This window comes from Camelina sativa, chromosome 5 (assembly GCF_000633955.1).
Source record: "Camelina sativa cultivar DH55 chromosome 5, Cs, whole genome shotgun sequence".
Classification (NCBI taxonomy): Eukaryota; Viridiplantae; Streptophyta; class Magnoliopsida; order Brassicales; family Brassicaceae; genus Camelina; species Camelina sativa.
The window spans coordinates 13,589,400-13,604,274 of NC_025689.1; the positions used below are offsets into that span (position 1 = coordinate 13,589,400).

At 40.0% G+C, this 14,875-nt stretch overlaps 3 protein-coding genes across 3 annotated transcripts; all 3 read left to right on the top strand.

Annotated features, from left to right (window-relative positions):
* On the top strand, positions 1,099-2,580 carry LOC104789238 (cytochrome P450 710A3-like). The gene has a single exon (XM_010514967.1). It carries the CDS (start codon positions 1,099-1,101, stop codon positions 2,578-2,580), a length of 1,482 nt encoding a protein of 493 aa, XP_010513269.1.
* On the top strand, positions 5,087-6,568 carry LOC104789239 (cytochrome P450 710A3-like). Its single transcript, XM_010514968.1, has one exon. It carries the CDS (start codon positions 5,087-5,089, stop codon positions 6,566-6,568), a length of 1,482 nt encoding a protein of 493 aa, XP_010513270.1.
* LOC109132848 (uncharacterized mitochondrial protein AtMg00810-like) lies at positions 11,216-12,371 on the top strand. The gene is made up of 4 exons (XM_019245284.1): positions 11,216-11,308; positions 11,408-11,572; positions 11,628-11,760; positions 11,845-12,371. Exons 1-4 carry the CDS (start codon positions 11,216-11,218, stop codon positions 12,369-12,371), a joined length of 918 nt encoding a protein of 305 aa, XP_019100829.1.

A 14,875-nucleotide genomic window follows, 5' to 3' on the forward strand; every position in this document is an offset into this window, starting at 1 on the left:
ATATCTTACAATGGAGAAGTCTCCCCTTATTTATACATATTCGTAGATCGCATAATATATTAACTTTCCTTATCGGACGAAGTGAGATATGGAAAACTGCCTTATTGCTTGAGTCGGCCGCCGCACCGAAGTGGAAGTCGATTTCTTTCTCTCCAAGATTACACTCCATCCGAATTGACTTCTTGTGACCTAATTGAACCCTTAACCGGATTCCCGGTTAAATAGTCAATTAATATTTCTGGTTTAGCTCGGTATGTCGGGGGTGCTGAATCCGCACCAACAGCTAGGCTCGTATATTTTCCACTATTTTTTTAAAAAGTTTAAGAGATTATTTAAGCTAATCTACATTCTTGTAAATTATTTACATCAAACTAAAACTAGTTTTTCAAGGATTTATAATTATTTTACAAAAACTTTATCCAATTCAGTTTTTCCTGCTAACAATTACTTGCATGAGTAATTTTGTTATTCCGCTATATATACATCTAGCATACCAAGTACCAACCAAGCCTTAATCATCATATACAATTAATGAATTTAGACTTTAGATGATTTAGAGCAAATCAAGTTGATAGGTATATATGGATCATTTTCCTTGTGTCGGACGTCCCATCAATCAGTTCGAAATGAAAATTTTCCAAATATGTGAGTTCGCCTGAACTTTCCAAAAAATGAAACTTACAACGAAACACAATGACTTATGAGTTTAAGAGAAAATCAGATTAGGTATGATATATTGGCGCCCAAGCTATGCCTTTTAAGGTAAAAGAAACTGTCAAATGAAAAGCTCAGTTGGTACGTAGTTCAAACCAAAGTCGTAACGACAACATCAAAATATTGTCAAGAAAACTCACAAATCACGATCAGTTAAAAATCTCTCTCTCTCTCTCTCTCTCTCTCTCTCTCTCTACATAGACAATGGCATGAAGAAGTTAAAAAAACAGAGGAGAAATAGCTTCAACCCAAAATCTCTTATAAATATTCGGAGAACCTACCAAACAAAGAACGGCAAAAAGCAAAATCGTTTCCATATATACACAAAAGAACAAAACTCAAATCCAAACCATTAAGATACTTTTTATTACAAACCGAAGAATAATGATTACCTCAGTTTCTCTATCTGCTTCTCTTGCACCGTACGTAGTCTCAGTATTACTTTTCTTCCTTCTGCTCGAGAACCTCTCTTACCTTGTCAAGAAACGTAACCTCCCTGGCCCTCTCTTCGTCACTCCGATCATTGGAAACGTCATTGCACTCCTCCGTGACCCGACTTCCTTCTGGAACAAGCAATCCGAAATGGCAAACACTTCCGTTGGCCTCTCCGCCAACTACCTTATTGGAAAGTTCATCATCTACATTAAAGACGCAGAGCTTTCCAATCAAATCTTCGCCAACATTCGTCCGGATGCGTTCCAACTTGTTGGACATCCGTTTGGCAAGAAACTCTTCGGCGATCACAGCCTTATCTTTATGTTCGGCGAGGATCATAAATCCGTTCGTCGTCTGGTCGCTCCTAACTTCACCCGTAAGCCACTCTCAGTCTACTCTTCCCTCGAGCAAAAAGTTATCCTCCGTCATTTACGCCAGTGGGAGGTAAAAATTTCACGTGAATCTCGGCCGGTTTCTATGCGACAACTCATCCGTGAACTTAATTTAGAGACTTCACAGACGATTTTCGTCGGACCATACCTCGACGAGGAAGTCAAGAATACGATTCTTACTGATTACAACCTTTTCAATCAAGGAACAATGGCGCTCCCGATCGACCTCCCTGGCTTCACGTTCGGCGAGGCTCGTCGGGCGGTATCGAGGCTAACGAAAACGCTGGCTATATGCGTGGGAAAATCAAAATTAAAGATGGCCGCAGGAGAGAATCCAACATGTCTAATAGATTTCTGGACGCGTTCGTTCATTGCGGAGAATCCAACACCGCCTCACTCTAAAGATGAAGAGATCAGTTGTATGCTCGTTGATTTTTTGTTTGCCGCACAGGACACCTCCACATCATCACTTCTATGGGCAGTGGTGCTGCTTGAGTCGGAGCCAGAAGTGTTAAGAAGAGTCAGGGAGGAAGTGGCAAGGCTTTGGTCGCCTGAGTCCAACGCGTTGATCACAGACAATCATCTCGCGGAGATGAAATACACGCGGTCTGTGGCGTGTGAGGTCCTTAGATACAGACCACCAGCAAGTATGGTTCCACACGTTGCTCTTAGTGACTTCCCTCTCACGAAATCGTACACAATCCCTAAAGGTACAATTGTTTTTCCTTCGGTTTTTGACGCCTCGTTTCAAGGTTTTTCTGAACCAGACCGGTTCGACCCTGATCGGTTTAGTGAGACAAGACAAGAGGATCAAGTGTTCAAAAGCAATTTCCTAATTTTTGGATCGGGTTCACATCTGTGCGTGGGCCAGCGTTATGCGCTGACCCACCTCGTGCTCTTCATTGCGATGTTCACGTCAGTGTTTAATTTCGAGAGGGTTCGGTCAGATGGCTGCGATGATATTGTGCATTGCCCAACGCTGTCACCCAAGGACGGTTGCATGGTGTTCTTGTCTAGCCGCGTCGGTGCCTCTCCTTGAATTGATTTGGTAAAAGTCATCTTCAATGTATATTTTATCACTTTTCATCATGTACCCTAAGTGCTATTGAATTTGAGAGGAGATTTCATTGTTTTGCCATGTCTTCACAATGTATGTGTTGTTGTTTTCTCTTTTCCCCAATGATGTTATTTAACTTGTGTCATATATATGGTTTTATTTGTATTTTGCGTCTTTAACTAATAAATGAAAAACATTTCACCACTCAGACCTTGATTGCTAGAGCTTTTGAAGGAGTATTAATATTTTTATTATCCAATCAACATTTGTTAATAAAGTAAAAAGAGAGCACTTAGAAGTTGCAAATGCTCGTTCTCTCTCTTTATTTACAATGACTTGAAATCCGAACATCTCTTTATCACCTATGCATGTGTGTCAGTGAGTACATGACTTGTTCAATTAAATGATTCAATTAAGGGTAATAGCAATATCAGCGTCCTTGTAAAAATCGCAAAAATTGTTATAGTCTCTGTTCAATTTTTTAAAAATAGGCTTTAAGTACATATAATTTTTTTTTGAAATTTTTTTTTAGGTCTTAAAATACATGTAAATTTAGTATAGTCCCAGTTTAAATGGACTTGTTGAACATGTCTATCACCAACCCTGAGCAATATATATACACACAGACAACTGAAAAATTAGGTGAGTAAAAATCCTACTGTTTATACAATGACAAGGGTTAATGAAGTTACTCCACTATATATACCCATTTATTTGCATACTAAAATTGTCTTTGTATTTTTAGGCGAATACATAAATTCTGATCTTTTTGCGTTTTCTAATACCATTATTCAAATTTTCTTGATTGATAATCATAATCTTCTCGCATTGTAAAACATCATTATGTTACCAATCAAAGAAAAAGAAAAAAAGAATTTGTTTCGGGATTTGTTAAACTAAGATTTCTGGATTGCCTCGCAGGTAAAGTTATTTTCAAAGCTTCATTATTTCTATTTCCGTATTTTTTCGTTGCCGACATTTCTATTTCTTTCATTTAAAACCACAAAAAGATTCGATTTACGATTTTTTGTTTTTTTGAACTCTATTATTGTCTCAAACAAAAAACTCGATTGTATATATAGTATGTAGTATTGTGGATCGATATTAGACATATATGTTGGGTTTTGTATATTGGACTTATAATATTTATGACGGTTTATGTTAAACCTAAAACCCTAGAGTTAGACATGTATATATAGGTTTGTCAAGTTGTTTAATGAAATCAAGTTGGTTCGATATCTAATTCTACATGGTATCAGAGCTAAGATCACAAAAATTTCTCTAAACTTTTCTTTCCAATCGATAGTTTCGATTTTCTTTTCTACTTTTTTGTTCAAAGTTTGTTTCTTGCGTGACAAGTAAATATGTCCTCCGTCGAAGATAGTTCTTCTGCAACAAAGAAAGATGATTCTCCGCAGTCAGTGACTCTGGTAGTGTCTCCTTACACCTTGGCAAGCTCCGACAATCCTGGTTCCATGATTTCGTCGGTATTGTTAAATGGTGAAAACTATAACGAATGGGCAACGGAGATATTAAACGCACTCCAAGCCAAACATAAACTTGGTTTCATCAATGGCTCGATCCCTAAACCAGCTGGTGACGATCCCAATTTAGAGAATTGGTTGACGGTGAATTCTATGATCGTCGGTTGGATAAGGACTTNGCACCAACAGCTAGGCTCGTATATTTTCCACTATTTTTTTAAAAAGTTTAAGAGATTATTTAAGCTAATCTACATTCTTGTAAATTATTTACATCAAACTAAAACTAGTTTTTCAAGGATTTATAATTATTTTACAAAAACTTTATCCAATTCAGTTTTTCCTGCTAACAATTACTTGCATGAGTAATTTTGTTATTCCGCTATATATACATCTAGCATACCAAGTACCAACCAAGCCTTAATCATCATATACAATTAATGAATTTAGACTTTAGATGATTTAGAGCAAATCAAGTTGATAGGTATATATGGATCATTTTCCTTGTGTCGGACGTCCCATCAATCAGTTCGAAATGAAAATTTTCCAAATATGTGAGTTCGCCTGAACTTTCCAAAAAATGAAACTTACAACGAAACACAATGACTTATGAGTTTAAGAGAAAATCAGATTAGGTATGATATATTGGCGCCCAAGCTATGCCTTTTAAGGTAAAAGAAACTGTCAAATGAAAAGCTCAGTTGGTACGTAGTTCAAACCAAAGTCGTAACGACAACATCAAAATATTGTCAAGAAAACTCACAAATCACGATCAGTTAAAAATCTCTCTCTCTCTCTCTCTCTCTCTCTCTCTCTCTACATAGACAATGGCATGAAGAAGTTAAAAAAACAGAGGAGAAATAGCTTCAACCCAAAATCTCTTATAAATATTCGGAGAACCTACCAAACAAAGAACGGCAAAAAGCAAAATCGTTTCCATATATACACAAAAGAACAAAACTCAAATCCAAACCATTAAGATACTTTTTATTACAAACCGAAGAATAATGATTACCTCAGTTTCTCTATCTGCTTCTCTTGCACCGTACGTAGTCTCAGTATTACTTTTCTTCCTTCTGCTCGAGAACCTCTCTTACCTTGTCAAGAAACGTAACCTCCCTGGCCCTCTCTTCGTCACTCCGATCATTGGAAACGTCATTGCACTCCTCCGTGACCCGACTTCCTTCTGGAACAAGCAATCCGAAATGGCAAACACTTCCGTTGGCCTCTCCGCCAACTACCTTATTGGAAAGTTCATCATCTACATTAAAGACGCAGAGCTTTCCAATCAAATCTTCGCCAACATTCGTCCGGATGCGTTCCAACTTGTTGGACATCCGTTTGGCAAGAAACTCTTCGGCGATCACAGCCTTATCTTTATGTTCGGCGAGGATCATAAATCCGTTCGTCGTCTGGTCGCTCCTAACTTCACCCGTAAGCCACTCTCAGTCTACTCTTCCCTCGAGCAAAAAGTTATCCTCCGTCATTTACGCCAGTGGGAGGTAAAAATTTCACGTGAATCTCGGCCGGTTTCTATGCGACAACTCATCCGTGAACTTAATTTAGAGACTTCACAGACGATTTTCGTCGGACCATACCTCGACGAGGAAGTCAAGAATACGATTCTTACTGATTACAACCTTTTCAATCAAGGAACAATGGCGCTCCCGATCGACCTCCCTGGCTTCACGTTCGGCGAGGCTCGTCGGGCGGTATCGAGGCTAACGAAAACGCTGGCTATATGCGTGGGAAAATCAAAATTAAAGATGGCCGCAGGAGAGAATCCAACATGTCTAATAGATTTCTGGACGCGTTCGTTCATTGCGGAGAATCCAACACCGCCTCACTCTAAAGATGAAGAGATCAGTTGTATGCTCGTTGATTTTTTGTTTGCCGCACAGGACACCTCCACATCATCACTTCTATGGGCAGTGGTGCTGCTTGAGTCGGAGCCAGAAGTGTTAAGAAGAGTCAGGGAGGAAGTGGCAAGGCTTTGGTCGCCTGAGTCCAACGCGTTGATCACAGACAATCATCTCGCGGAGATGAAATACACGCGGTCTGTGGCGTGTGAGGTCCTTAGATACAGACCACCAGCAAGTATGGTTCCACACGTTGCTCTTAGTGACTTCCCTCTCACGAAATCGTACACAATCCCTAAAGGTACAATTGTTTTTCCTTCGGTTTTTGACGCCTCGTTTCAAGGTTTTTCTGAACCAGACCGGTTCGACCCTGATCGGTTTAGTGAGACAAGACAAGAGGATCAAGTGTTCAAAAGCAATTTCCTAATTTTTGGATCGGGTTCACATCTGTGCGTGGGCCAGCGTTATGCGCTGACCCACCTCGTGCTCTTCATTGCGATGTTCACGTCAGTGTTTAATTTCGAGAGGGTTCGGTCAGATGGCTGCGATGATATTGTGCATTGCCCAACGCTGTCACCCAAGGACGGTTGCATGGTGTTCTTGTCTAGCCGCGTCGGTGCCTCTCCTTGAATTGATTTGGTAAAAGTCATCTTCAATGTATATTTTATCACTTTTCATCATGTACCCTAAGTGCTATTGAATTTGAGAGGAGATTTCATTGTTTTGCCATGTCTTCACAATGTATGTGTTGTTGTTTTCTCTTTTCCCCAATGATGTTATTTAACTTGTGTCATATATATGGTTTTATTTGTATTTTGCGTCTTTAACTAATAAATGAAAAACATTTCACCACTCAGACCTTGATTGCTAGAGCTTTTGAAGGAGTATTAATATTTTTATTATCCAATCAACATTTGTTAATAAAGTAAAAAGAGAGCACTTAGAAGTTGCAAATGCTCGTTCTCTCTCTTTATTTACAATGACTTGAAATCCGAACATCTCTTTATCACCTATGCATGTGTGTCAGTGAGTACATGACTTGTTCAATTAAATGATTCAATTAAGGGTAATAGCAATATCAGCGTCCTTGTAAAAATCGCAAAAATTGTTATAGTCTCTGTTCAATTTTTTAAAAATAGGCTTTAAGTACATATAATTTTTTTTTGAAATTTTTTTTTAGGTCTTAAAATACATGTAAATTTAGTATAGTCCCAGTTTAAATGGACTTGTTGAACATGTCTATCACCAACCCTGAGCAATATATATACACACAGACAACTGAAAAATTAGGTGAGTAAAAATCCTACTGTTTATACAATGACAAGGGTTAATGAAGTTACTCCACTATATATACCCATTTATTTGCATACTAAAATTGTCTTTGTATTTTTAGGCGAATACATAAATTCTGATCTTTTTGCGTTTTCTAATACCATTATTCAAATTTTCTTGATTGATAATCATAATCTTCTCGCATTGTAAAACATCATTATGTTACCAATCAAAGAAAAAGAAAAAAAGAATTTGTTTCGGGATTTGTTAAACTAAGATTTCTGGATTGCCTCGCAGGTAAAGTTATTTTCAAAGCTTCATTATTTCTATTTCCGTATTTTTTCGTTGCCGACATTTCTATTTCTTTCATTTAAAACCACAAAAAGATTCGATTTACGATTTTTTGTTTTTTTGAACTCTATTATTGTCTCAAACAAAAAACTCGATTGTATATATAGTATGTAGTATTGTGGATCGATATTAGACATATATGTTGGGTTTTGTATATTGGACTTATAATATTTATGACGGTTTATGTTAAACCTAAAACCCTAGAGTTAGACATGTATATATAGGTTTGTCAAGTTGTTTAATGAAATCAAGTTGGTTCGATATCTAATTCTACATGGTATCAGAGCTAAGATCACAAAAATTTCTCTAAACTTTTCTTTCCAATCGATAGTTTCGATTTTCTTTTCTACTTTTTTGTTCAAAGTTTGTTTCTTGCGTGACAAGTAAATATGTCCTCCGTCGAAGATAGTTCTTCTGCAACAAAGAAAGATGATTCTCCGCAGTCAGTGACTCTGGTAGTGTCTCCTTACACCTTGGCAAGCTCCGACAATCCTGGTTCCATGATTTCGTCGGTATTGTTAAATGGTGAAAACTATAACGAATGGGCAACGGAGATATTAAACGCACTCCAAGCCAAACATAAACTTGGTTTCATCAATGGCTCGATCCCTAAACCAGCTGGTGACGATCCCAATTTAGAGAATTGGTTGACGGTGAATTCTATGATCGTCGGTTGGATAAGGACTTCGATTGAACCACAGGTGAAATCTACAGTTACCTTTATCGCGAACGCTCATCAACTGTGGTTAGACTTGAAGCAGCGGTTCTCGGTTGGGAACAAGGTTCGTGTTCATCAGCTCAAAAGTCAGCTCAGTGCTTGTCGACAAGAAGGACAAACAGTCGTTGAGTACTACGGCAAGTTGTCCACGTTGTGGGAGGAATACCAAATTTACAAACCTCTCACAGTTTGTTCGTGTGGTTTGTGCACCTGTGGAGCTACATCTGCACCTGCAAAAGAAAGAGAGGAAGAGAAGAATCACCAATTTGTTTTGGGACTTGATGAGTCCAGATTTGGGGGTCTTTGTGCTAATCTTGTTGCCATGGATCCTCTTCCTTCTCTTGATGAAGTATACAGTAGAGTAATTCGAGAAGAACAACGGTTGTCTTCCACTCGTCTTCGTGAACAACGAGAGGAGGCTGTTGGTTTTCTTGCTCGGTCTGATGCTTCAAGTTGAAGCAAACCAGAATCTGTTCTTGGTAAATCTCGTTTCTCTTGTTCTCATTGTGGTCGTAGTGGTCATGAGAAACGAGATTGTTGGCAGCTCGTTGGCTTTCCGGACTCATGGACGGAGAGGAATGAGAAGAGCAATGCTGGTCGTGGTTCTGGTGGCCGAGGAAGAGGTCGTGGTACTAGCTACAACGTCGGCGGTCGCGGACGTGGTCAACCTGTTACAGCTAATGCTACTAGTTCTAGTCCCTCTGGTTTACCTGAATTCACACAAGAACAATTGAAAGCTTTTACACAATTCATTCAAGGAACCTCCAACAATGGTACTGCTGCTACTAACAAGTTGTCTGGTAAGATCACTTTTGGCAATGTTATTTTGGATACTGGAGCTTCCCATCATATGACAGGGACTCTCTCTTTATTAACCGATGTGGTATCTATCCCACCAAGTCCGGTTGGTTTTGCTGATGGCAGTAAAACTTTTGCTATAAGCATGGGGTCGTTTCCACTCTCCCAGGATGTCAAGTTGACAAATGTTCTTTTTCTGTCGTCACTCAACTGCACATTGATCTCTGTTTCTAAAATTCTGAAACAACTAAGTGTCTAGCAATGTTTTTTGACACTCTTTGTGTTTTGCAGGACCAATTTTTGAAGACTTTGATTGGAAGCGGTGAAGAGCGTGATGGTGTGTATTATCTTACGTATGTGGCTACAACGAAGATTCATATGGCAAGTGCGGCTACAGATCCTGCCTTGTGGCATCGGCGTTTAGGACATCCTAGTTTTTCAGTTCTTTCGTCTTTACCTTTGTTTACTCGTTCTTCGTCTTCTGTTAGCTCTACGTCTTGTGACGTGTGTTTTAGAGCTAAACAAACAAGATCTGTTTTTCCGGATAGTATTAATAAAACAACAGATTGTTTCTCAATGATTCATTGTGATGTATTGGGACCATATCGGGTTCCGTCTTCTTTTGGTGCCATGTATTTTTTTACGATTGTTGATGACTTCTCTCGCGCAGTGTGGATGTTTCTCCTCCTTGAGAAGTCTGAAGTAAGACGTGTTCTTAAAAAAATTTTGCAATACACGGAGAAGCAGTTTGGTAAAACTGTCAGGGTGGTTCGAACTGATAATGGGACAGAATTCATGTGTCTTTCTTCTCATTTTCGTGCTAATGGGATTGTTCATCAAACGTCGTGTGTTGGTACACCTCAGCAAAATGGGCGTGTTGAAAGAAAGCATCAGAACATACTAAACGTTGCTCGCGCCTTGTTATTTCAAGCAAGCTTGCCTATCAAGTTTTGGGGGGAAGCCATTCTTACTGCGGCCCATTTGATCAATCTTACACCGTCTTCTCTTCATTCTGGTCATAGTCCTTTTGAGTTGCTTCACGGTTTCAAACCCACCTATGACGAGCTTCGTGTTTTTGGTTCCGCATGCTATGTTCATCGTCTTGGTCGAGACAAAGATAAATTTGGTCAGCGTAGTCGTTTGTGTGTTTTTGTTGGCTATGCTTCTGGCAAGAAAGGTTGGAAGGTCTTTGATATTGAAAGGAATGAGTTCCTTGTGTCTCGGGATGTGATTTTTCAGGAAGAAGTTTTTCCTTATGCATCACCGGTTTCTACGTCACCTCTTGGGTCAGGTTCTTCACCATCCGGTGATGATGATTGGTTGGTGACTACTACGGATGCAAGGGGGAGCTCTGCTCCTAGTTCTCCATATTCTGCTGTACAAGAGACTGTTCTTGACAGTTCTTCGTCGCATGATTTACATGTTACTCAGGAGACTGCTCCTCCTAATTATGTTCCAGTTATTATAGAACCGGCTGTTCCCGCTGTTGCACCCTCCACTGTTGTTCTGGTTGTTCTGTCTACGGGTGATCCTTCTAGTCTTCCTCTTGCTGACCAGGCTGTGTCTGCTCCGTTACCGACTGTGTCGGCTCCACAACGTCAAAGCTAGCGTTCTTCTAAGCCTCTTGTTCGGCTTAATGATTACATCCTCTATAACGTTAATTACACACCATCATCCTCTACTGATCTTCCCGACTCCTCTTCAACGTCTTCGATCTCGGTCCCAGGTATCTCTTTGTCTCCTTTCACGGATTTTGTTTCTGATGATGAGTTTTCACCAGCTCACCGTGTTTTCCTTGCGGCTATACTAACAATAATGAGCCTAAACATTTCAAAGAGGCTGTTCAGCTCAAGCTGTGGAATGATGCAATGTATAAGGAGGTTGATGCTCTTGAACAGAACAAAACAGGGGAGTTGGTTGACCTTCCTCCTAATAAAATTGCTATTGGTTGTCAGTGGATTTATAAGACAAAATACAATGCTGATGGTACTATGGAACGATACAAGGCAAGACTTTGCTCTTGGTAATAATCAGGTTGAGGGGGAGGATTACAAAGAGACTTTCTCTCTTGTCGTTCGTATGACTACAGTTCGCACCCTCCTTTGCTTGTTGCGGCAAAGAATTGGGAGGTTTATTAGATGGATGTTCACAATGCATTCTTACATGGGGATCTTGATGAGGAGGTTTACATGAAGCTTCCTCCGGGTTTCCGTCATTCTCATCCAGGGAAGGTTTGGCGCCTTCGCAAATCCTTGTATGGGCTCAAGCAGGCACCTCGTTGTTGGTTCAAGAAGTTGACTGATTCTCTTTTGCGTTTTGTTTTCTTCCAGTCGTATGAAGATTACTCGCTCTTCTCTTATACTCGCAACAACATAGAGCTTCGTGTGTTAATTTATGTTGATGATCTCATCATTTGTGGCAATGATGGATACATGTTACAAAAGTTTAAAGATTATCTTAGTCGTTGTTTCTCAATGAAACTTGGGCAAGTTAAAGTATTTTCTTGGCCTTGAAGTCAGTCATGGGTCCAATGGTTTCTTCTTGTCACAGCTTAAGTACGCTCTTGATATTGTTGCTGACACTGGGGACCTTGATTCTCGACCTGTTCACACTCCTTTGGAACAGAATCATCACCTTGCTACCGACGATGGTCCTCTACTGTCGAATCCCAAATCGTATCGGCGTTTGGTGGGTCGTCTGTTGTATTTGTTACTTACCCGGCCTGAGTTGAGCTACTCTGTTTAAGTCTTGGCTCAATTTATGCAAGCACCACACGAAGCACATATGGAGGCAGCTATACATGTTGTCCGTTACTTAAGTGGCTTGCCTGGTCATGGCATTTTGCTTAAGTCGTCTTCTGATTTGTCCATCGAGGTTTATTGTGATTCGGACTGGAGTTCTTGTCCGCTTACGCATCGGTCGCTTAGTGCCTATGTTGTTCTGCTTGGTGGTAGTCCTGTTTCGTGGAAGACAAAGAAGCAGAAGACGGTTTCTCATTCTTCCGCAGAGGCCGAGTATCGGTCTATGTATGTTGCTCTTAAGGAGATTAAGTGGCTTCGTAAGTTGTTGAAGGAGTTAGGTATTGTCCACGCTGCGCCAGCTTGCCTATTTTGTGATAGTAAAACCGCTATTTACATTGCTACGAATCTTGTTTTCTATGAGCGTACCAAGCACATTGGACATGATTGTCATGCAGTTCGTGATGCGGTTCGGGAAGGAGTGATTGTCATGCAACATGTTCGTACGACTGAGCAACTCGCCAATATCTTTACAAAGGCTCTTGGTCGTGATTAGTTTCATTACATTCTGTCCACGTTGGGCGTTCGTGATCTTCACACTCCACCGTGAGGGGGAGTATTGTGGATCAATATTAGACATATATGTTGGGTTTTGTATATTGGGCTTATAATGTTTATGACGGTTTATGTTAAACCTAAAACCCTAGAGTTAGACATGTATATATAGGTTTGTCAAGTTGTTTAATGAAATCAAGTTGGTTTGATATCTAATTCTACATGTAGTAAAAATAATGACTACGAGTAGTTTGTATAACAATAAGTTTAACTTCAAAATATATACATATTTTGAGATATTCTCGTGAGCTTAATAATATGTATTCAAAGTACATTACTTCAAAACAAATTTAATTGACTCGGCTGAGTCACTGCTCCGATCCCAGCGATTCTGAAGATTCCTAACGGTATCCGACTTGCTATCGCCTTTGGATTCCTAATGGATGTGAGCAGCAGCGGAGAGGAGCTGGTAAGGACGAACTCCGGCGAAAGCATGCTGTCTAAGAGATAGAGACTCCTCGTATGCTGAGTAACAAGCCTGTCAAGCCGAGTCGAACTTGGGCGAGTTGGATAGAATAGTTTTGACTTGCTTTAAACCCGATATCTTACGGAGGAGAACCTATTTAATTGTGTTTGTTCTCACGTCACAACTAGAGTTTATTATTAACCGTTGGATTAGCTGTAAATTAATTGAACGTCGTACGATCGTTTCCCTGGTCGTATATGAATGATCAATTTTCTGAGAAACTATAGTACTAGTTTTTATAGAAGATTACGATTTATATGATTCTAGTTTTTTAGAAAATAAAAAATAAAAAGATCTGTATAATAACAACCCAGGCAAGGCCTAGGTTTCTTGATTTTATTTTACTTAATTCATCTTTACATTATATATTGAAATATTATCCTTGATTATTATGCAAACCATGACACTTGCAAGATTCAAACTTGTCTTATAAACTGTTCGGTAAATCCTTCGCCGCAGAAGTCGCAGTAGCATAAAGGTATGAACTCTCCGGGTCCCAGGATGCATCTACCACTTTTAGCACCGTTGTCAAATTTGCACCTTGTATAACAAGGCGGCGTATACAGGAAAGGCCCGCACAAGGCGAAACGATCCTCGCCATCGTATTCTTTTAGGCACTCGTCATCATGGACTTCTCTCCCACGCGTTTCTGTGTAAAGGTATAGAGAACTTCACACACACTATAAAACACTTGGAACGCGCCAAGCAAACGCTTTATTCAATCTTATAAAAACTTCTGTTTCTTACAAGACTTGAACCTAAGCTCACTCTCTTATCTATCTAGCACAACACCCTGTGTAGATCTAAAAGAGTTAAAAAAAACACACTATCCTTCAAAGCTTTTTGTTACTTGAAGGTTTACAATTCTCTCAACATTATCCCCACGAGTGCTAACTCTTTTTGCGGTTAGCCCTCGTCACTTTATACCCTTCACAAACGATCTCTAACCTAGATCTTTGCGAATCCCTAACTAAAAGGAAATATTCCTTATCCTAAGAAATATCCTTCCTTATCTCTTCTAAGAAGATATACTCTCAATATCTTCGAGTATATCTCGATCTCTTCTTCCTTCCTTCTCACGCATCTTGTCATGGCGTCCCATAATTTTTCTCCACGTCAGCCCTTCTGCCACGTCAGCGTATCAGCACTCTGAGACACTTCACAAGCTCCTGTCACCTTCAGAGCTCTGATGCACTTTCAATCTCCCCCTTTTTGACTGAATCTTGCCACACGAGCAACCGCAGCATCAAGCCTGAAAATGCACACACAACAACGAAGCCAAATGCAACTAACAATTGTCTAACTACACAACTGCTTGTTACCGCGAACCAAAAGCCATTGCATCAAAAACACACCCTCAAGTTTTAAGTTCAAAACAAAACAGATGCAGAGCTAAGAGTAAGTTTGTCAAATAAAAACAACTAAAACAACAGAGTCCAAAAACACATGGCTCCCCCACAGCTTAATCTCCCCCTCAAGCTTCAGAATCAGACTTTTCTCCCCCTGCTTGTTTAGCACAGATTAGTCAAAAACATCAACAGAATATGCTTAACTGAATACAACAGGGAGTGAACTACTTACCGGTGGCCAAGACCCCTTGTAGAATCTGGATAGCCAAACGGAGAGCTTTGCGCTCTTCAGATGAGCCACTCTAGAAAACAGGTGCAGCAGGTATGGATGTAGTCATCTTTACCTTGGTCTTCTTTGTGTCATGCAGACGACGACTCGAAACAGGCCGTTGAGCTTCCAAGAGTTGATAAATGAGGCTGGGAAACGGCAACCGGAAACCAGATTGAGCTTGCAGACCCAACTGTATGACCTGATCCTAGATCATCCTCCCAAAATCGAACGGAATGCGATGCATAATCATGTAGATCACCATGGCTCGGTGCGTCGAGATATATCTGGTGTTCACCATTGGAGACCAGTTGCTGCAGCATATCTTATGGAGATCTTTGATGATTGGGTTCTTGATTGCG